Source organism: Heptranchias perlo, chromosome 30, assembly GCF_035084215.1.
Source record: "Heptranchias perlo isolate sHepPer1 chromosome 30, sHepPer1.hap1, whole genome shotgun sequence".
In the NCBI taxonomy this organism is placed as follows: Eukaryota; Metazoa; Chordata; class Chondrichthyes; order Hexanchiformes; family Hexanchidae; genus Heptranchias; species Heptranchias perlo.
In genome coordinates this window covers 28,261,679-28,285,722 of record NC_090354.1, presented here as the reverse complement: position 1 = coordinate 28,285,722, position 24,044 = coordinate 28,261,679, and the positions used below count along the sequence as shown (strand labels likewise).

At 46.0% G+C, this 24,044-nt stretch overlaps 1 protein-coding gene across 1 annotated transcript in view; it reads right to left on the bottom strand.

Annotated features, from left to right (window-relative positions):
* mrc2 (mannose receptor, C-type 2) overlaps positions 1-24,044 on the bottom strand; it is a 252,001-nt gene that overhangs the window by 5,254 nt on the left and 222,703 nt on the right. Inside the window, exons 24-28 of the mRNA XM_067969113.1 lie at positions 17,368-17,606; positions 12,500-12,668; positions 7,031-7,177; positions 6,744-6,866; positions 880-1,059 (exon numbers count right to left, since the gene is read on the bottom strand). Coding sequence (XP_067825214.1) covers positions 880-1,059; positions 6,744-6,866; positions 7,031-7,177; positions 12,500-12,668; positions 17,368-17,606 — 858 coding nt within the window. The remainder of the gene's footprint in view (positions 1-879; positions 1,060-6,743; positions 6,867-7,030; positions 7,178-12,499; positions 12,669-17,367; positions 17,607-24,044) is intronic.

Genomic DNA, 24,044 nt, shown 5'->3' with positions numbered 1-24,044 from the left:
GCATCGTAACATGTAGCACACCGCGTATTATTCTGCTGCTAAGGCGGAACCTTAAAGTCACTCTAAGGGACCCTTCAAAGTCACATGGTCTAATTGCTGTAAATAGGCACTTTCTTGGGTCAACGAAAGGACACTTCCTTACTTAATACTTCATGGGGTCACTTAGAGGACAATTGTCTCTGTAGATTGGCAGTTGGTTGTTAGTCCCTGGCTGCCTTTCTTTGTTGAAAAATAGCTTGTTTTGCATCTGTAACGAAGTGCTCAAATTTTAAGAGTCCTTTGCCATCCTTACATGATCTAGTCTCAGATAACATCTCTGCAGAGTGGACTTAAAAAGAACCAAGAGGAGAATGCAGTGAAAAAGAATAAAGGGTGATGGGTTCATAAGAGACTCTTTTGTAAATGAACGACCTGATGTGGTCCTCAGTCACTCAGATCAGGAAGATCCCAGGTTCGATCCCTGGTTTGTGTTGATTTAGCTGATCTCAGCTGGGACCATGGCAATGGCAGAATAATCAGACTCAGTATATGCAGGCTATTGGGGGACAGAAACCAGCCAGGGTTTCTGCTCCTCATTGCTAATCCATTGACCCCTGCTGGAAAGTGCACCAATATAAATGTGAATGTTCGATGAGGGCAGGGATGGAACCCATGGTAGGGGCTGAATGGCCTCCTCTTGTTCCATACTGCAGTATGAGCCACAGGAGGGGAGAATTTCTCAAGAGAAAACAACAAAAAGATTCACTTCCCACTGCCGTGTACACACTGTAACATCTGCTGTGAGCACGGTCTTGTGTCCATCTGCCCAGGAGTCTGCCTGTCCTGGAGCAACGTCAGTCTTTATTAGTCAAAAAAATTCTCTTCCCTTTTAGTTCTTACCTCTTGGCATTTTGCAGACGATGCCTAGTGTGATGCTGGTACAGGGGCCAACTCCCCAGATGCCAGTGTTACTGTTGATCCAATAGCATGTGTTCGGACTCATTAAACTCATGTTTTCAGTTTCACGAACCCAGTTTGAATAGTTCAGGGCCGTCTTATCAGTCCAGACAAGTGAGCCACCTACAGCAACAGGGAATGAAGAGCTGATTATTCCGTAGGATTCATCAATGACAGTAACCGCTTACACCACACGGTAACCACACTTAACTCCAGTAACTGCTTACACTACACAATAACTGCACTAACTACAGTAACTGCTTACACCGCACGGTAACCTCACTAACTACGGTAACCGCACTAACTGCAACCACACTAACTACAGTAACTGCTTACACCGCACGGTAACCTCACTAACTACAATAGCTGCTTATACCGCACTGTAACCTCACTAACTACGGTAACCGCACTAACTGCAACCGCACTAACTACAGTAACTGCTTAAACTTCACAGTAACCGCACTAACTACAGTAACTGCTTAAACTTCACGGTAACTGCACTAACTACAGCAACTGTTAAACTGCATGTTAACCGGACTAACTACTGTAACTGCTTACACTGCATAGTAACCGCACTAACTATGGTAACCGCTTGCATTGTATGGTAATCACACTAACTACAGTAACTGCTTATAATGAACGGTAACCACACTAACTGCTTACACTGCACGGTAACCACACTAACTACAGTAACTGCTCTTTCAACTTGAGAAAAAAGATTTTATTGAAGACATTCACTGCACTACATGTGGTGGTAACTGTTCAATACAGAATAGGGAGATCCAGATCCACATTCCTGGTCTCAGCTGAGTCAAATGATCTTAACTGCGGTGCTCATAGGGTAAGTAATGATTGGTTTCAGCGTTCCTGAGCTAAGGAGGAGAAAACTCCAGTGGCATTTCCTTAAAATGTTTGCGTATCAATATTAGAGAAACCCAGGGTTAAGTTGCGATGCCCCTCGCAGCCAGCTGATGCTCAGCATCTGGGCTTAGGCATGGAAAAGGCCTTTGGAATAATGTACTTTAAGGCTGTCTGTATCCCAGCATGAGTCAGTGTCTTCAGGAGAGGAAGGCAGGAATATGGAAAAACATTAAATAACAGAACGGTTAAAAAGAAAGAACTTGCATTTATATAGCGCCTTTCATGACCTCAGGATGTCCCAAAACGCTTTATAGCCAATGAAGTACTTTTGAAGTGTAGTCACTGTTGTAATGTAGGAAACATGGCAGCCAATTTGCGCACAGCAAGATCCCACAAACAGCAATGTGATAATGACCAGATAATCTGTTTTAGTGATGTTGGTTGAGAGATAAATAATGGTCAGGACACCAGGGAGAACTCCCCCTGCTCTTCTTCGAAATAGTGGCCGTGGGATCTTTTACGTCCACCTGAGAGGGCAGACTTAACGGTTTGACATCTTATCCGAAAGACGGCACCTTCGTCAGTGAAGCACTGCCTCAGTTCTGAACTGAACTAAGAAGGGGTTAACCAGCTGGGAATGAAAAGTCCCCTTTGTCCCATTATTCTAAGTCACTGACAGTTCTACTATCTCTCCCCTTTATTGTCCGGTCACTAAAAGCATCTAATGTGACATTCCACTGATGAAGTTAAAATTTACAGCCTCAGCTCATCAGGGAGAGAGCCCTGCACAAAACAAGATAAGCCCGCTAGTTAAATCGATCAGTAATTAAATGGCCATCGGACTGAACACCTGCTTTTCCAATAGGGACTCTCAACCTTCCAATTGTAATTCTAGGAAATTTTTATGGCCTGCTCCATTGTTTTTTCATTTCGATCCACAGATGTTTTGTGCATTGTAACTGGCGGCTGTTTAAGCACTAATTACTTTTCTCCATGTTAATCGTCACAGATCAGAATTTAAAAGAGACTCAATAGGGAAGTGCTTTCAATGCAAGTCTTTGTACTTTTATGTCTCACTGATCTATCCAGTTTTTATATATCAAAAAACAACCTTTCTTTTAAACAGTATTTGGCAGGTATTGCCATTCAGGAATGAATAGGATTCGGCTCCAGCTCGTTGTGGTTCAGACACTCACTGACTGAGCACATTCCTCATGTCGATGGACCTCAGGCCTCGCCTCTGACTCATGGGGCAGCATTTTGAAAGGGAAAAATGGGTTTGTTGTGGGCGAGGTGGGGGGCATTCAAAATTGCAACAATTTCAGACCCGCCAGTTCACCGGGGCAGGACATGGGGCAGGCAACCAATCCGCTCTCAGGAGGCGGGTTGGTCACTAAAACCTTTCAAGGGGGCTGCGGGTCTCCATTTTTTCAGGTTTCGCGATTTCAACCCCGGGGGGCTGGGATTCCCGGGCCTTCTCCTTCACCCCATGTGAGAGGAGGCGAGAAGGCCTGAAACTGCAGGTAAGAGCCTTTAAAGCACAGTTTGTGGGCCCGGAGGAGCAGCAGTGCTTCCCCCAGGTCCGCCCCAACGATCGTGACCTCCCCCCACCCGACGATTGCAACCCCCCCAACTATCACGACCACCCCCCGCCCCAACGATCGCGGACCCCCGCCATGATCCCGATCCCGACCCCCCCTCCTCAGTGACTGACCCTCGGTGACTGACGCCCGATCCCACCCCCCCCCATGACTAACCTCTGATGACTGCCCCCCCCCCACTTTCGGTGACCCCCATGCCCACTGATGCTCCCATGCCCCCGATGCCCCCTTGCCCACCCATGCCCCCGATGCCCCCTTGCCCACCCATGCCCCCCCCCCCATCCATACAATCTAAGACTTACCTTATCACACCCTCTTCCTTGCTCTGACTAAGGCCAGTCAAAATCGTAAGGATGTCCAGGAAACCTGTACTTCCAGGTTTCCTGTCTGTGATTCCACCTCCCCCGCCCCCTTCCTGGCTCCGAGTTAAAATCCTGGCCATGAAGGCTGTGAGTTGAAGCCCCACTCCAAAGACGTGAGCACAAAATCTAATCTGACGCTCGAGTGCAGTACTGAGGGAGTGCTGCATTGTCAGAGGTGCTGTCCTTCAGGTGAGATTTTAAACCGAGGCCCCGTCTTTGGGGTGTCGTGAAAGGCACTATATAAATGAAAGTTCTTTATTTTTTACTCAGCCTAAAACATCAGGATGTAAAAACTAATGTCCTGTAGGGAAGGAAACCTGCTGTCCTTACCTGGGTCCGGCCTATATGTGACTCCAGCCTCACACCAATGTGGTTGACTCTTAACTGCCCTCTGATATGGAGTACTTTCACCACATGGACTCCAGCGGTTCAAGAAGGCGGCCCACCATCACCTTCTCAAGGGCAACTAGGAATGAGCAATAAACGCCAGCCTTGCCAGTGACGCCCATATCCCGAGAATTAATAAAAGCAAGGCTGCATATAGAGACACCATAAGTCTTGGCCAGAATGGAGATGATTGGGTAATTCCCCTGTTAATCACACCTGAAGAGTGCACTGCTGTGAGTGACTGAGATTGATTTTACGCACATAATTTGTATTATGTAACTATCCTCCACTCATTGCACTTTGCTGGGGAAATAATCCTGCTGTAATCGGGAGACTCTGTTTTGCTATAGTTTCGGTCATGAGTTTGGAGATTCTGTAAATTAAAACCAAAGTCCCGCCCCTGCCTCCAACTCATTGGCTGACATAGTGGTGTCAATATTCACTCTGTAAGAAGAAAACTCCTCCGAGCCACTCCTGGGGTATATCAGGAAACTGCGCACCCTCGGCCCATGATTTTCATCCATTAACTTTAATTGACACAAGATCACCGACTGGGAGCACGCAAATTCCCGCTACACGCACCCAGTGGAATTCTTTACCCCTCCAGGCCATCCTGTGTGCATGGTCCAGCACAGTACTGCCAATCACTGCTCTGCACTGGGTTGGAGTCTTCCTGAAGTCACTGTCCCTTTAAGAAAGTGGTGCTCTGCATGGACAGATGATACACCCACACTCTACTGTATGAAGGTCTTTCTCCAGATTGCACCCTTGATTCTTTTTCTCTCTTCCTGGCAGCAGATCTCTCAGTTGTCTCCCACATCAGATAAATCTTAGTTTTGTGTTGAAAGTCTCTCTTCCTGGAAGAGTTTTGACCACGTACAAAATAAGGGAATTGCTCATTACCCCCACATTGTCCTCTCCCCTCTGTGACTTGGGTTGGTACCAATTGATAGGACGAAAGTCTCCTCTGATGGCTAGAAGGGTCCGAAGTAGGGTTGCCAACTCTGGTTGGACGTATTCCTGGAGGTTTCATCACATGACCTCCAACCTTCAACTGCCCCACCCAGTCAAACAGCCTTTATTCTCATCTCCAATATCTTAATAATGAAAGTGTTCAAAGAAAATGAAAAAAAAACACAATTTTTTTTAAGGTCCCTATGATTTTTCTCCCTGAAGTTACTCGCAGCAGTGGCCAGGAGACTAATCTTCAATTTGTGGAGATTCCAGGACAATCCTAGAGGGTTGGCAACCCTAATGAAATGAATTTGAGCAGTCTCAACCCAGCTCCCAGTGGATAGAGGCCAATATTACAGTTGGTTCTAAATTGCCGAACACAGTCTGAGAAGCCAAAGGAATGGCTAGTGCTTGATGCTGATCTTGGGTCCCCAAAATAGAAAACTGCATCGTGTTCCAGCTCATTTTAATGAGCATATAGAAATTGCAAGTGCTCATACCCGCAGTCATTTGTTTTTGATATTCAAGATGGCAGCACAATTGGGAAAGAGATTTTAGAGTCTTGCTCTACTGAGCCACCTAGGGGCCAGAACCTGGAACTACATTGTGACAGTTGACATAGAAAAACTGATTGGGAACTGCTGACATTGCACTGGTAAATACTGACAGAAAAGTTTGACCAAAAATCGTGACAACAGGAAATAAGGGGCCAGAAATTGCTCCCGAAATAACAGAGGAGCTCAACAGCGCTCTCCGTTTTTAATGGCGAATTGAAGGAGTAAGCTCCCACATTTACATATGCGCACTAAAACGAGGAAATCGTGAACTTGCTCCTATTGGTTCGCCGGTGATTTGACAGCTTCAAATTAAAAGGCAACGCACGCTGCAATCAGTGAAATCACTGAAAAATCGCCAACTTGCTCATCTGCTCAGCTGGAAAGTAATTAATTACGCCATCAAAAGGTACGCTTAAAAATGCCAGGTCTAAACTAAGTTTTAAAAGCATGGTTAGTCTTAATGATTGCAAAACAACTAAAAATTAAATTTTAAAAATGTGAAGTCTCATATTTTAATAGTTTTTGGTCATTTAAAAAAATTAAAATTATTTTTTTATTTTTCCCTTCTGTCTCTTTAATTTAATTCAATTATTTATTTGTTTTATTTACAATGACATCCAGAATACTAACTTTAAATGAATGACGTCTGCTTGCCTGTTTGAGTAATGACACCTGACTTTGTGGGCGTGACTTCTCGTCCTGACAGATTTTGTGGGCGTGTCTTCTATCCTCACAGATATTTCCATGCGTGTTAACTCACGCTGCTCAGAGGCTGCGTTGATAGCGCACAATTTTTTAAAAGTTCAAAATCAAGCAATTCGACGCCACAGAGCCCGCAGTAAGTATTTTCATTAATTTAATTCGCAGGAGCTGTGGTGATCGTTGCCTCGCTGCTCTGCGCGGTTTCTGGCCCAAGGCTTATGGATGCAAGATTAGCATTCAGTACTTTCTGTCATCTTCTATGCCGTGTTCGCTGTAACCACACTACTTGTAGGATCCATGTCCACTAGAGAATGACCCATATATAAATACAGATTGCTTTGCTTCTATCTAGTTGCCATGTTGCAGTGTCCAGACAAACTTACCCTTTGTGTTGTACATGAGACTCAGCCAGGCGCCTTTGGTGTCATTTTCATACGTCTGTAGGTGTTCCCATATAAACACATTCTCAGTCTCATCAAGAATGGATAGCATCTCGGCCCCATGTACTGTTCAAAAACAATTTGGAAAGGAGTACAAAGTAGAGCAGCCAGCATTGTAAATATACAGCACAGTCTGAGGCGTTCCACGACACTCAGTTTCTATAAGATGAACAATGTGTCCCCTGCAGAGATTTTATTATCCCCATCATTTAATCATATATTTTACGTACCTTTTTGACAGAACTTAGCTGCATCTTTGGGAGTTGCTTTCTTCTCCAAGTGGAAAGTATAACAGTGATTACGGAATGGGATCCAGGAAGAATCCTGCAGGCCGTCTGGACAAGTTCCAGTGAAAGTTGACTTGCTGGACCACGAGTCTGTGAAGAAAATACTCGGCACGTCAGCAGCAGGAGGTTAAATTCTGAATCCGGCAGGCAGAAACATCACAAGGGCTCATTTACTCTTCGTACACTGACTGCCTGTTCATTTACTGGTGCTAGCCTACAAATGACCAGGCTTACTGGAACATAGGAACAGCAGTAGGCCATTCAGTCCCTCGAGTCTGTTCCGCCATTCTATTAGATCATGGCTGATTTGAACATCAAATCCATCTCCCCGCCTTTGGTCCGTATCCCCTAATACCCTCACCTAATAAAAACCTATCGATCTCAGTCGTGAAAATTTTAATTGACTCCCAGCATCCACAGCCTTTTGGGGGAAGAGAGTTCCAGATTAGTACTTCCCTTTGTGTGAAAAATTATTTCCTGAGATCACTCCTGAACGACCTAGCTCTAATTTTAAGATTGTGCCCTCTTGTTCTGGATTCCTCCACCAGAGGAAATAGTTTCTCTGTATTGTTGGCCAAGTTGCTTTTGCCTGTGTGTCAGCAGGTCGGAATAAACTCAACAGTTTCTGCAGCCCCTGGCCAACAGTATCTACCCTATCGAATCCCTGTATCAGATAAAATACCTCGATTAGATCACCCCTCACCTTTCTAAACCCCCTCAACTGTCTAATTTAAATTCAATTTCACTGGTGGGATTTGAACTCATGTCCTTTGGTTTGCCAGTTTACTACCATAACTAAGAGGCTACTGTACCCACCCGCTGACCATCCATTGAGAGAGTTAATTCTTACTCTTTTTTTTAGTAGCATCCGCAGATCAGCGCAACTTACTACAGGGCACTGATGTGTGTCACGACTAACGCTAGGCCGAGAAGCACATCAGAATGCAACTGCAACAATGCAGCCGTTCCACTTGCTAAGGTGTTAACCCTGCATTTAACGAGTTCAAACCTGCAAACATTGGCCCATTCTCCCGTGTCGTGTGCGTGGCTGTTGTGCTTTGATTGGCTTAAGTAAAGGTGTCACCGTGGCTCAACAACAACAATTTGCATTTATATAGCGCCTTTAATGTCGTAGAACATTCCAAGGCTCTGCTCTGAATTGGAAGGTTGGTGGTTCAAGTCCCACACCAGAAACTTGAGCACAAAATCTAAGCTTACACTCCAGTGCAGTACTGAAGGAGTGCTGCACTGTCGGAGGTGCCGTCTTTCGGATGAGACATTAAACTGAGGCCCCAGCTGCCCTCACGGGTGGACATAAAAGATCCCATGGCACTATTCAAAGAAGAGCAGGCGGGTTCTCACCGATGTCCTGGCCAACATTTATCCCTCAACCAATATCACTAAAAAAAACAGATTATCTGGTCATTATCTCATTGCTGTTTGTGGGATCTTGCTGTGTGCAAATTGGTTGCCGTATTTCCTCCATTACAATAGTGACTACACTTCAAAAGAACTTAATTGGCTGTAAAGCACATTGGGATATCCTGAGGTTGTGAAAGATGATATATAAATACAAGTTCTTTCTTTAAAAGTGTGTGGACCACGATGTACCCAAAAGGCCCAGCCTTAGAATAGATCCATTCTGGATTTCACTTATAAAAAAAATGGCAGCCCTTGTTGATAGAATATTTAGCTGGAACACTGCTAACACTTGCTGTCCTTTTCAGACAGCTTATCACCAGCTAAAAGGTACGTGTGCACTGACTCAGTCATTTCTCAGAGCTGTGAGGATTAAATTGTACGTCGTTCCAGAACGGCACGGAAATATTCGGAATTAAAAATTTTTAATCTGTCAGGCACAATGCAATGAAGTGTTTAAAAGAAATATAATGCAAACGCTGGAAATGGGAAATAAAAGTCGACAGTGCTGGGACTATGCAGCAGGTCCATCAGCATCTGCGAACAGGCAGGTTAGGGGGTGCAGGCAGGAGGCTGATCAACCCTTCCCTGTGTTCAGATTCTCACTTATTGCTCAAGTTTCTGTTGTACTGGGACCTGCCGCTTCTATTTGGCTCACGCTCTCTATTACTTCTTGTCCTGTTTTTCTTGCCAATATCTGGTAGTTTATATAATCCCCAGCTGGAGTTACGGAAGAGGAGATGGTCCTGATCCCCATCAAATTATGGCTCCCTATGTCACAGTTGTTTGCTGCAAGGTCAGGGTTAGGATAATAGTTTGGGTCGAGACTCGATGTTGGTCTCTTCCCTTTCTCTTTAATAACTTTGAACAAAACAAAGGGAAACATAACATTAAATCACAATATCGTTCCCGGTGTCCACCAAACACTCCAGTCCCTGCGGGCACCGTGTGCTCCCTTTCCAAGGCCACTCAGGCACGGAGAAGTCGGCGGAACAGAGGCAGGCAGAGCAACTCCCCCCATGGGCCGCACTCATCCTGGAGGGTCGGAGTGAAGTGGAGCCAGAAATTGAGCAACAGCCCCCTTAAAGAATCGAACAGGGACTGTAACCCCTCGCATTCAACATATACATGAAACAAGGATTCACCAGGCCTCAAAGATCACAAGCAGCCTGGGAGTCTGTGTATATTGTGTATTTCCATTATTTTCTACTTTCATTTTCAATACAGTTCAGTTCATATGAGGCGGGGGGGGGGGGAATTTGATAGGGTAGATAGAGAGAGACTATTTCCTCTGGTGGGGGAGACCAGAACAGTGATGATACGTGGAAGTGTTCCTGAGTTGGCTCCTGGGCTCAGCTCAGAAAGAGTCCGTTTGACATCTTACAATCTGTAAATACGTCTGATGGAAAAGCCTACTTTTTGGGTCCGCAATATACCTCTATTTTTTAGAGAAGTGCAATTCACTCATCTCATGCCAGTAGCAGGCTGAATGTCAGGAGGTGTAATAAATATCGAGACTCCCGTTAGTAATGTGCTGAATCTCAGCGTGTAATCATTCGCAGTACAAAGCTTACATTTTAACAAAATTTTGTGTCACTACTGTTCGTCTCTGTTTTCTCAACTGCAGATACGCAGTGTCACAACAACATAGCGGGTGCCTTGACATTAACACACGTCCTCACCACCCACGTGCGGATGTTAGTGGTGCGTGCCTAACTGTTCAGCCTATGGCTTCCTGCACTCTCTTTGACAATCCATGGGGGTGATTTTACCCCCCAAGAACGGGTGGGTTGGGGGCGGGTGGGAGTTGAAAACAATTGTTTTTTGGGTCGCGACCGCAACCCGGCTTTATTTCCGGGTTTAACCTCGGCACGGAAAAGTACAGGCTTCCCACTGGGAATGCAAAGTCCGAATATTTTGCGGTTGTGACCCAAAAAAACAACTATTTTCAATTCCCATCTGCCCCCAACCCACCCGTTCTTGGGGTTTAAAATCACCCCCTAGTGTTCAGCTTCCCTGCTCTCCCACATGCCGACTTTGTCTGCATTAGGTCACCTAACCCAGCAACTCCATTCCTCCTGTGGTGCTTTGGGATGAGACGTTAAACCGAGGGCCCCGTCTGCCCTCTCAGGTGGACGTAAAAGATCCCATGGCACGATTTCAAAGAAGAGCAGGGGAGTTCTCTCCGGTGTCCTGGCCAATATTTATCCTTCAACCAACATCACTAAAAACAGTACAAATAAAGAAATAAGAACGGAACATGCCGGAAATACACAGCAGGTCCGTCAGCATCTGTGACGGGGAAAGGCGGGTTATTGACCTTCACAGTGTGTGACCCTTCAATAGAACTGAAAACTGAGAGATAAAGAGAAGTTTCAACAAGGTGGGAAAAAGAGAGAGAAAAGAGGGGAGAGAGAGATATGCCAACCACAGAGAGGGAGCGACTGAATTGAATTGCTGCAAACCCCGAGAAGAAGACAGTTAGATGATACAAAAGATCATCGGTGAGGTGATGAATAGGAAGACTGTGGAGAAGCATAGATAGTGAAAACAGGGGAACAAAACAAGGTGAGAAAATAGAGAAAAACAGAGACAAGGAGAGCTGCAAACACAGATGGGAAATTAAAACGCAAAATGCAACAGCGTGTTGATTTCCTCTCTTCCCTTCTTTTATTTTCCAACCTTCCTAAAATGCCTGTTTATCTCTGAAGTTTCAGTTCTGATGAAAGGTGGGGTGTGGGAGGGTGAGAGTGAGTCAATGCATTGCTCGCGTGCTAGTGATCTGATTCGGGATAACAGAATGTTTCTTTCACTGCACACAGTGATCAAGTGTGGCAGGATGTGAGCGTGCAGTGTCATAACACTATTACAAGAATTTTTTTTAAAATATTCATTCTCGGGATGTGGGCGTCGCTGGCGAGGCCGGCATTTATTGCTCATCCCTAATTGCCCTTGAGAAGGTGGTGGTGAGCCGCCTTCTTGAACCGCTGCAGTCCGTGTGGTGACGGTTCTCCCACAGTGCTGTTAGGAAGGGAGTTCCAGGATTTTGACCCAGCGACGATGAAGGAACGAATTACAGAACAAAAGACATAGAGAGAGAGAAAGAAAGAGAGAGAAGGACAGGAAGCTGGAGTTGCCACTGGTATGTAGTAGCCTTCTCTCGCTGAAGAATAAGGAAATACTGTGAATTCACGTCCATCCCTACATCTAAAAACTAACATCTGCCACAAACAGTGTAGGTAAAAGTCACCCATGAGAACTAGAACCCTTTCACTTAGTGGCCTGGACCTGCCTCGATAGTGAGGGAAAACACATGACACAGCAAGCCGAGCATTAGGTTCAAGGTGCCCAGAGCTGATGCTGCAATCTGGCTTCCCACCAGTAGATGGGGATGTCGGTGCCACCAATATTGCATTTAGCTTTCGAGAGGGGTTCAAGTGCCAGAAGAACAATAATTGTGCTGCATCAGCGCCACCTACAGCCCTGGCTCAGAGGAGGCCGTTCACTTGCATTTGACATGATTGAGGATGGGGGATGAATTCTATTAGATTGAGCAGAAATAATTATTTAATTGTGCCAGACTGTTTATTATAAATAGAAGGGAGCAAGGGCTAACGAGAAGCCATCAAGCAGCACATTTTATGACATGACACAATGTTAAACAAGAATCTTGTTTAATATTCTCTGCCTTTTCATTTTCTGTAATGAACCTTCTCCCCATCAATGCTCCTTAATAAAGTGTGTAAACACTAATTCCTTTATAGGGTAGTTTCACTCATGCTAAGGAGTATGGGTAGAGTGGCCACCATTACCGCACCAATCAGTGCCTGTGCTCTATCTCTTGAGCTCAACGGGTGGCTGGTTTGAAGTCCCAGCAAAATACTGAAGAGGTGATGGTGGCTGAGAGACACGAGGCGCTCATGATGAGGGAGCAGAGGAAGAAAACATCCGGCTCCCGCCCTCTCAGGAGGTGGAATTCCCCACTCAACCTACCTCCGGCCACGTTGCAGATTGCTCCCTTCAGCTTTGTGTCGCAGTTGGACGCTCGCCACGTCCCGTCCAAGTCCATGTGAGCGCAGCCCGAGACCTGACGCGGCTCCCCGTCCTGCCAGTTGGTGTAATCCGACTCCTCCCCGCCCAGCCAAGAGAACTTCCTGGCTCCCTGCGTAAAATCACAGCCGTTACTGAGCGCACAGGCGGTGGGAAAACATGGGCCAGAGAGAGAGAGAGAGAGGAAAGCAGGGAACAACAACAACTTGCATTTATATAGCGCCTTTAACATAGTAAAAGCGTCCCAAAACACTTCACAGGAGTGTTGTCAAACAAAATTTGAAACCGAGCCACATAAGGAGATATTAGGACAGGTGACCACAAGCTTGGTCAAAGTGGTAGGTTTTAAGGAGCGTCTTAAAGGAGGAGAGAGAGGTAGAGAGGCAGAGAGGTTTAGGGAGGGAATTCCAGAGCTGGGGGCATGGGCAGCTGATGGCACGGCCGCCAACGGTGGAGCGATGAAAATCGGGGATGCGGATGAGGCCAGAATTGGAGGAGCGCAGAGATCGCGGAGGATTGATGGGCTGGAGGAGGTTACAGAGATAGGGAGGGGCGAGGCCATGGAGGGATTTGAAAACAAGGATGAGAATTTTAAAATTGAGGCATTGCTGGACCAGGAGCCAGTGCAGGTCAGCGAGCACAGGGGTGATGGAGGAGAGGCAAGGTTGGAACAGACCCCTTTAACAGGAGCCATTGAGCAGTCACGACCCCACTCCTTTATGCTCCAGGCTTTCTGATTTTGACCGCGCCTCTGTTGGGGAGCTGCAGAATGTAACGTCCAGGGCTGGTGTTCCACAGGAGAGATGACACAGCAGTTGATCTGCTTAGAGAACAGCGATAGTTGGAGAAAGTGGATGGAGTGAGGAGATTACGAGAGGGGTAGGATTGCCAACTCTACAGGATTGTCCTGGAGTCTCCAGAAATTGAAGATTAATCTCTTGGACGTTGCTGTGAGCAACACCGGGGAGAAACATCATCGGGGGCATTAAAAAAAAATTAAATGTTTTTTCCATTTTCTTTGAACACTTGCATCTATTGGTTATAAAAATATTGGGGATGGGAAAAAAGGCTGTTTGACCAGGTTGGAGATGGGAGAACATTTGATGAAACCTCCAGGAATATGTCCAACCAGAGTAGGTAACCCTAGAGAGGGGAGAAATGAACAAAAGTCATGATTAATAGTGGAGTAAATGTAGCATTGTGTGGGATGCACTCTGATTCGGTGATACCCCTGACAATCCCAGCCCTTGGCTGCACCGCACACTGAGCAGGTGGGGGCCAACTTACTCTGACTGCGGTTGAGAGGAGCCTGTGGTGCTTTTTATTTACACAGCTGTCAGAAATGTCAAAATGCTAAGCGTGAGATTTGTGATCAAAATAAGGAGTGAGACCCACGAGCCCAGGAGCAGCTGCAATATTCGCGTTTACCTGTTAAGACAATCAGGCTAACGTCTCAGTTAAAATCAGCAAAGTAACCGTTCACAAACAGGGTCCGCGTTCGATGCACACAGGAACCTCAAGGGGCTTGTGCTTAATTTGAAGACTGAGACACATCAACGTTATAAGGTGCATTTTTAGAGCAAAAGGGGCAAATCCTGTGAGACTTGACACTGTGTTTGTAGCCGTGAGGGGTCAGTAATGAGCAAAGTCTGTGGGGGTAATTTTAACTTAACTCGCCCGTCGGGGAACTGACAGGATCGGGAGCTGGTTTTACACTCCGCCTGATTTCACTTTCCATTGAAGTCAACGGACAGGAACATTGGGCGGAGTGTAAAATGGGCATTCCACCCGATCCCGTGGGGCTCCCGCCTGACGAGTTAGGTTAACATTACCTTCCTGCGTGGTGTGTAGTGTGTGAGCACACAAGGTCAGCTCCCGATTGTGAACCGGTGCCATCGCCATCGACCCGGGGAGCCTGTGGGAACGCGTGGAGCCATCACTGAAGGAGCAGGACCCTGTGACATGTGAAGGTCTGTACAAGACACACAGCGTGTGCCATTCCCTAGCAGCATGCAGCAAGATAAAAGCTAACATTACAACAAGTCAAATCACGTCGATCGATTACAGGAGCCTGCTGACCGCTGCAGTCTGTCAAGTCATCAACCACTGGGGGAAAAAAACCACAACATCAGGGCTGAAAATACAATAATGGACTCCTGCCCGTATAGATAATAGAATCATAGAATATTGCAGCACAGAAGGAGGCCATTCGGCCCATCATGGCCGTGCCGTCTCTTTGAAAGAGCTAGCCAATTAGTCCCACTCCCCTGCTCTTTCCCCATAGCCCTGCAAATTTTTCCCTTTCCAGTATTTATCCAATTCTCTTTTGAAAGTTATTATTGAATCTGCTTCCACCGCCCTTTCAGGCAGTGCTTTCTAGATCATAACAACTCGCTGCGTAAAAAAAATTCTCTTTATCTCCCCTCTGGTTCTTTGTCAATTACCTTAAATCTGTCCTCTGGTTATTGACTCTCCCGCCACTGGAAACAGTTTCTCCTTATTTACTCCATCAAAACCCTTCACAATATTGAACCCCTCTATTAAATCTCCCCTTGACCTTCTCTGCTCTAAGGGGAACAATCCCAGTTGAGCTTTGTTGCTGTGGGTGATGATTTTGTTTTGAGTTGTAAGATGTGTTACTGCCTTGTGACACCCCCCTGCCTGTGTGATAAACTACACACACGAGGCAAAGTCAAACACTTTCCCCCTCACAGTGGTAAAGGTTGCAGCCCTGGTGCACCCCGCTCGTTCCTTGCTTAATTGGGCCATTTCGAGGGCAGTCGTACACTTCAACGGTTTATTGGCCTACTGACAGGTCACTGGTGCAGATTTATAGTTCGCACTCTGACCTCTGCATTCCCATCCCTCACCAATCACGGGGGCCCGTGATTCTTCCCACCGCCTCACGGTGAGATGTCCCATGATTTTCTACGCTCACCGGGCACATTTGCTTCCCTGTGTTCTGCAATTTTGCTTAAAAAGGTTGTGGACGCAGTGAAAATGTTGGTTTCTGAGCGAGAAGAAATCACAGTGGCCCTGCTAACCACGAACCTACGACACGCTTGGTTTAAGCCTGGGATGGACAATGGAGATAAACTGGGGGAAATGGGCAAAAGAATGTGGCAGATAAAATTCAATGTCAGTAAGTGTGAGGTGATGTATTTTGGTAAAAAAATAACAGCAGTAATTATACTGTGAATGGAAGTGGGCTCGGAGCTGTGGAAGAGCAGAGGGATTGGGGGGAACAGGTTCACAGGACATTAAAGGCCACACTGTTAAAACAGCTAATAGAATTCTAGGTTTTATCTCAAGAGGTTTAGAATATAAAAGCCAAGAAGTAGTGATAAGTCTATATAAAACCTTAATAGGACCTCAGTTGGAGTACAGCGTACAGTATTGGGGACAACATTATAGGAAGGATATTGATGCTTTAGGGAGGGTACAGTGCAGATTCACTGGGAGGCTGCCTGGTATGAGGAAATACAAACAAGAAAAAGGATGTGAAAAATTGGGTCCTTTTTTATTAGAAAAATGCAAATTACGGGGTGATATGATAGAAATGTTTAAAATTATGAAAGGATGGGACAGGGTAGATAGAAGCAGAGTGTTTCCAGTAGTTGAGGGGTCAGGAATGAGGGGCCATTGATACAAGATTAAATGTTAGAAGAGAGGTCAGGAGAAACTTCTTCACACACAGAGCTATGAGACTGTGGAATTCACTTCCAGAGTTAGTGGTTGAGGCAGAAACCATGGGGGTAATTTTAACCTAACCTGCCCGGCGGGAAGCTGGTGGAATCTGATCAGCCGCATGTTTTACACCCCGCCCGTTTTACACTTCCCTCATTTTACTCTCCCCCTGTTTTAGACTCCCCCTGTTTTACTCCTCCCCCTGGTTTACACTCCCCCTGTTTTACTCCTCCCCCTGTTTTACACTCCGCCCCCTGTTTTACTCCTCCCCCTGTTTTACTCCTCCCCCTGTTTTACACTCCGCCCCCTGTTTTACTCCTCCCCCTGTTTTACTCCTCCCCCTGTTTTACACACCGCCCGGTTTACTCCTCCCCCTGTTTTACTCCTCCCCCTGTTTTACTCCTCCCCCTGTTTTACTCCTCCCCCTGTTTTACACACCGCCCGGTTTACTCCTCCCCCTGTTTTACTCCTCCCCCTGTTTTACTCCTCCCCCTGTTTTACACACCGCCCGGTTTACTCCTCCCCCTGTTTTACTCCTCCCCCTGTTTTACTCCTCCCCCTGTTTTACATTCCGCCCGGTTTACACCCCGCCCAATTGATTGACGTCAACAGGTGGTTAAAATTGGGAGGAGTGTAAAACCGGCAGCCAATCTGATCCCTTCAGTTTCTCGCTGGGAGGGGTTAGGTTAATATTACCCCTTACGTCATGAATGAAAAGGGATTGGAAGGATAAGGGAACAAGGCAGCTAAATGTGATTAGAATTATTTGCTCGCGTGGAAGGTAAACGCTAACATGGATTGGTTGGGCCGAATGGCCTGTTTCCTTGTTACAACTTCTGTGTAACCTGGGATTGGGACCAATGCACCAACATGATTACAATTTTGTCAATTAAAAGTCACAGACACTATTATTGCCCGTCTTACAGTGACAGAACTGTGGTGTAATTCATTGATTGTAAATACTCAAGATCAGTGCAACTAAAATCATGTTGCAAAGTAAAAATTGGTTCTAGTTGTATTTATCATTCTTCAAGGTACTTACAAAAAGTAAGCGACTATTATGAGTTTACACTGCAGATCTACGTGATACAATCTGATAAAAGAGCCTTTGTAGCAGGTGTTACCTCCTCATTAGATAGTCCGATCCAGAGAGGGAGTTGGACGCTATTCATGACCTGTGTAAGGAAGGCCTGATGGTATGGGTCCACCACAGTGGCCAGGGTCTCGTTACGAGTCTCGCAGAGCCAGGCAGCTTCCAGCCAAGTGAGAGGCTTCTGGATAACTCGGTAGGTGCTGTTCATGTAGTTGAGCTTTGACGTCAAAGGAGGTGGGAACCTGGCAGGTGTTGATGGTAGAGACGGGTCTGAATAGAAATGAAGAGAGTTAGGATCAATGGGAAAGTGCAAAGGGACTTATGCCCCTAGGAGGAGTCATGTTTCAAGTTAGATGAATGATAAACAGACAAAGTCACACACTCCCCTCACTGTCCCCACTGCTGTAAGTACTGTTTATCCAACACCAGAGATGTTTGCTACAGAACAACAGAATCACATATGAGACCAGATATGGTAGTGTAGTGGCTTATGTTACTGGACTAACAATCCAGAGACCATGAGTTCAAATCCCACCATAGCAGTTTCTGAATTTGAATTCACTTTTTAAAAAATCTGGACTAAAAGTGACCATGAAGCTGTTGGATTGTCCTAAATTCCCAACTGGTTCACTAATGTCTTTTAGGGAAGGAAACCTGCCGTCCTTACCCAGCCTGGCCTACATGTGACCCCAGTCCCACACCAACGTGGTTGACTCTTATCTGCCCTCTGAAATAGCCTAGAAAGTCACTCAGTTCAAGAACAACTAGGGATGCACAATAAATGCCGGCCTTACCAGCGACGCCCACATACTGAGAATTAATATATAAATTGAGGAAAACTGATGAACAATTTTTTAAAAGTTGACATCTCAGAACAACCTAAAACTCAAAAGGAACCTTAACTAAAGGCTTATGATCAGGGCCACTCGTTTAGGTGATTTAATAAGTTATTATACTTTTTAATGACACCAGTTTCCAGGATTTTTACCAGTGTTTTGGGATCACATTCTGCAATTCGGGTTGTTTCTCTGCACAAAATCTAGGCTGACACGCCAGTGCTGTACTGAGGGAGTGCTGCACTGTCAGAGGTGCCCTCTGTCGGATGAGACGTTAAACCGAGGCCCCGTCTGCCCTCTCAGGTGGATGTAAAAGATCCCATGGCACTATTTCGAATAAGAGCAGGGGCAGGTCCACCCAATGTTCTGGCCAATATTTATCCCTCAACCGCTATCACAGAAAAAAGTTATCTGGTCATTATCACATTGTCGTTTGTGGGATCTTGCTGTGCACAAATTGGCTGCCGCATTTCCTACATTACAACAGTGCTTACACATCGATGGAATTTAAATGAGGCCCGACCATGAAGGTGGTTTGAGCCCCCGACTGATTCCAGATAACAGGCAGCAGTTTGTTCCTGCCGCCGATGGAGGCAGTCACTTCAAAATCAACCCCACTGAGACTCTTATCTACCAGACACAGGTCCCAGATAGAGTCTAAGATTTGCCCTTGGTTTCCAGTTGCTTCACGAGGGTTGCATAAGACACCAGATCAAAAGACTTACACAAATCAATGAAAGCCTCCCCTTGCCACTTCGGCTCGATGGACAAGGGCAGCAATGTCATGGAAACACAATCACCCCCAAGTTCCCCTCCAAGTCACACACCATCATAACTTGGACGTATATAGCCATTCCTTCATCTTCGCTGGGTCGAAATCCTGGAATTTCCTACCCAACACCATTGTGGGAGCATCAGTAGAACAAACTCTGCAGCAGCGTGAACAGAAGGCCCACCACCACCTTCTCAGGGCAATAAATGTGGCCTTGCCAGTGATGCTTACATCCCAAAAACAAATAAAAACATAAGTGGGACTCCTGAGCCTCAGGGTGTTTTGCGACCTCATAAAAAGCCACACACATTCCTCATGAGAGCAAAGTCCAGCCTGTTGCTTTACTCCATTGTCCTCCAAAACATCCAATATGTGCGTCACAACAAACAGAAAATCACCTTGAAAGCCACTGGTATCCAAAAGCTCCCTCAATAGTACTTGGGCTCATTAGCAGCTCCCCTCATTGGATGGAAATGATAACTGAACTCTGGAACACTGAGGGACTGTGTGCCTCAAACAAAACCCTATTTACAAGCCTCACAAGACGGAGCACAACATTACTCATCAAGAACTTTGTCATTCTCCATTCACCTAGAGCAGCTTCCCGGGTTGTGGGAGATGCTGGTAAGGCCACTTTCATTGCCCTTCAGAAGTTGGTGGTGGGCCTTCTTGAGCCGCTGTAGTCCTTCTGGTGATGGTGCTCCCACAGTGTTCGTAGGTAGGAATTTTCAGAATTCTAACCCAGCGACGATGAGGAATGGTGATATATGTGCAAGTCAGGATGGTGTATGACTTGGAGGGGATGATGTTCCCACAGCATTGCTCCTCTTGTCCTTCTTGGTGGTAGAGGTTGCAGGGGAGGGAGGTGCTGATGAAGTAACCTTGGTGAGTTGCTGTAGTGTAGTCTATAGATGGTACTATAGTTGTAGTGCAGTCCATAGATTGTACTGTGTCAGTAGTGTGGTCTATAGATTGTACTATAGCTGTAGAGAGGTCTATAGATTGTACTATAGCTGTAGTGCGGCCTATAGATTGTACTATCGCTGTAGTGTGGTCTATAGATTATACTATCGCTGTAGTGCGGTCTATAGATTGTACTATCGCTGTAGTGCGGTCTATAGATTGTACTATCGCTGTAGTGCGGTCTATAGATTGTACTATCGCTGTAGTGTGGTCTATAGATTGTACTATCGCTGTAGTGTGGTCTATAGATTGTACTATAGCTGTAGTGTGGTCTATAGATTGTACTATCGCTGTAGTGCGGTCTATATATTGTACTATCGCTGTAGTGTGGTCTATAGATTGTACTATCGCTGTAGTGTGGTCTATAGATTGTACTATAACTGTAGTGTGGTCTATAGATTGTACTATCGCTGTAGTGTGGTCTATAGATTGTACTATCGCTGTAGTGCGGTCTATATATTGTACTATCGCTGTAGTGTGGTCTATAGATTGTACTATAGCTGAAGTGCGGTCTATATATTGTACTATCGCTGTAGTGCGGTCTATAGATTGTACTATAGCTGTAGTGCGGTCTATAGATTGTACTATCGCTGTAGTGTGGTCTATAGATACTACAGTTCTGGAGGAGGCCGATATTGAGTCCAGTGGCAGGGGCACTGATCAAGTAATCTGCCCTGTCCTGGATGATGTTGTGTTCTTTAGTGTTATTGCAGCTTTACCAATCGCAGGTCAGTGGTCACTCTTGACTTGAGCCTTGTAGATGGTGGAGAGATTTTAAGTGATCAGGAGGTGAGCCACTTATCAGATGGTACACTCAGCCTCCGTTCTACTCTTGGAGTCATGGTGTTCAGTTCAGCTTCTGGTCAATGATGATGCCCAGGATGTTGATGGTGGTGCCATTGAATGTCAAGAGATGGCTGAACTTTCTCTTATTTGAGTGTCAGCCGTGGCTCAGTGGGTAGCTCTCTGACCTGAGTCAGAAGGTCGTGGGCTCAAATCCCACTCCAGGGACTTGAGCACAAAATCCGGGCTGATACACCAGTGCAGTACTGAAGGAGTGCTGGTCTGTCAGAGGTGCCGTCTTTCAGATGAGATTTTAAAACTAAGGCTCCATCTGCCCTTGCAGGTGGATGTAAAAGATCCTGTGGCACTATTTTGAAGAAGAGCAGGGGAATGTGTCCTGGCCAACATTTATCCCTCAACCAACACTATTAAAAAACAGATTATCTGGTCATTATCACATTGCTGTGTCTGCTCAAATTGGCTGCTGTGTTTCTTACATTGCAACAGTGACTACACTGCAAAAATGTACTTAATTGGCTGTAAAGTGCTTTGGGACATCCTGAGGTTGTGAAAGGTGCTATATAAATGCAAGTCTTTCTTTCTTTCTTCCTTAAGATGGTCATTATCTGGCACATTAATGTGGTGCGAATGTTACCTGCCATTTATTAGCCCAAGTCTGGATCTAATCTGGGTCCTGCTGTAGGCTGCCATGAGCTGATCCATTATCGGAGGAGATGTGAATGGAGCTGAACAGTGTGGAATCATCAATGAACAGCCCCACTCCTGACCTTATGATGAAGAGAAGGTCATTGATGAAGCAACTGAAGATGGTTGGGTCGAGGATGCTTTGCTGAGGAACTCCTGCAGTGATGTCCTGGGCTGAGATGATTGGCCTCCAACAACCACAACCATCGTCCTGTGCATCAGGTATGTCCAGCCATTGGAGAGTTTTCCCTTTGACCCTCAGTGACTTCATGTTTTGCTAGGGCGGCGTTATGCTAAGCTCGGTCGAATGCCTCGATGTCGAGGGCAGTCACTCCCACCTCCCTGATGGTACATTTTACATCACTCTCTCCAATATATTATACATTATCAATCTTTGCCCACATTGCTTCTTGGTACATTTAACATCATTGAGTCTTCATTAGTCGATTTCTGCAGTACATCTCCCCTGAAGCCTTTAAATACTTGGGACACCGCTGGGTGCCATCTCACCACAATCCAGCGAGGGATATCCCTGCCAGGCTCTGGGACACCGCTGGGTGCCATCTCACCACAATCCAGCGAGGGATATCCCTGCCAGGCTCTGGGACACCGCTGGGTGCCATCTCACCACAATCCAGCGAGGGATATCCCTGCCAGGCTCTGGGACACCGCTGGGTGCCATCTCACCACAATCCAGCGAGGGATATCCCTGTCAGGCTCTGGGACACCGCTGGGTGCCATCTCACCACAATCCAGCGAGGGATATCCCTGCCAGGCTCTGGGACATGCACTACCTCCATGGACACATATAGGCTCAAATTCTGCACATGAGCAGACGATATTCCTGCAGCAGCCGGACTGATGTTTGTCAGCAGTGATAGGTAGACGCAATGCAAGAAACGCTGATCGTCAGTGGGAAACGGGTGACGTCTATGGCAGCTTTTTATTTTAAAAAAACCAGTGCCGACTTTGACTGTTCTGTTCTGTTTTCTTGGCTGTTCCTATTGGCGTTATGTACGGCTTAACCTCCTGACTGAACTTTCTCCAGTTCTCTGACGCATTCTTTTCCAGGCTCAGTCTACTGTGTGGCTGCAACATACTGACTTCTGTGGTATTCCAACTAGCACCTTACTCCTGACACAGGCAGAGGGACCTCATCTGCTTTCAATCAGAGTTCATTGAAAATTTTCTTACTTGCAATGTCACTTGTATCCAGCAGGTGCCTCCCTAATGCACTTTTCCCTCGGGTAACGTAACATTACAATGGATCCAGGGCTTTATAAATAGAGGCACAGAGTACAAAATCATGTTATGCTAAACCTTTATAAATCACTGGTTAGGCCTCAGCTGGAGTATTGTGTCCAATTCTGGGCACCACACTTTAGGAAAGATGTCAAGGCCTTGGAGAGGGTACGAGGAGATTTACCGGGGATGAGGGACTTCAGTGATGTGGAGAGACTGGAGAAGCTGGGACTGTTCTCCTTAGAGCAGAGAAGGTTAAGGGGAGATTTAATAGAGGTGTTCAAAATTATATAGGGTTTTGATGGAGTAAATAAGGAGAAATTGTTTCCATTGGAAGGAGGGTCGGTAACCAGAGGACGCAGATTTAAGATAATTGGCAAAAGAATGAGAGGGAGACGAGGAGAATTTTTTTTACGCTGTGAGTTGTAATGATCTGGAATTTACTGCCTGAAAGGGCGGTAGAAGCAGATTCAATAGTGACTTTCAAAAAGGAATTGGATAAAATACTTGAAAAGGAAAAATTTGCTGGTCTATGAGCAAAGAGCAGGGGAGTGGGACTAATTGGATAGCTCTTTCAAAGAACCGGCACAGGCACGATGGGCTGAACGGCCTCCTTCTGTGCTGTAAGATTCTATCAAAACAAATGAGACACACGTTCTAATCCAGTTCCTAAGGTAGTGGGGCAATAACTGCACCAAACCACACCTCCCTGTTGATACTTGTCTGGCATATCAGACTGAAGCAGCCGAGTGTGTAATTGGAATGGTTGCTCCATATGGTCCATGTGCTCCTTGTTGCTTGAGGAGCCCTGGGGCTAGGTTCAGATCCTGGCTGTGATCTGCTTTCTGCTCGTTAACACTCATTCGACTTAACACTGCAACCATGGATGTCTACAGCATTATTAGTCAGAAAAATCACTGAATTTCTTGGGGGCTTTGGCATGTCGCAATAAACGTTTTAGCAAACAGCAAAAGCAAAGATTCCCTCGAGTTTCTTAGAGAAGAAACTGTCACCTGTATCCCAGTTTAAAATGTTCCTGGGACTCTGATGAACTTCAAAATCCTTCATAAAAACAGAAAATGCTGGAACTGCACGATAGGTCAGTCAGCATCTGCAAAGAGAAGACGCTGGTTATGATGCCTTGGATGTGTACCCTTCATAACCTGTCTCTCCTCTTTACAAACACTGACTGTCCTGTGGATTTCCAGGACTAACGGTACAAAGGGACTTGGATCAATCTGCCTGGCAACAGAGTGTGATCAGAATACCACAATTCTCTTTAGTTACCCCACAATTCACTTTAGTTACCCCCACAATCCACTTTCGTTACCCACTGCCAGGTGCCTGGTAATGAACGAGTGTTGGAATCACCTAGTCACGGGGCGGGGAATCTGCAGAAACCATTTT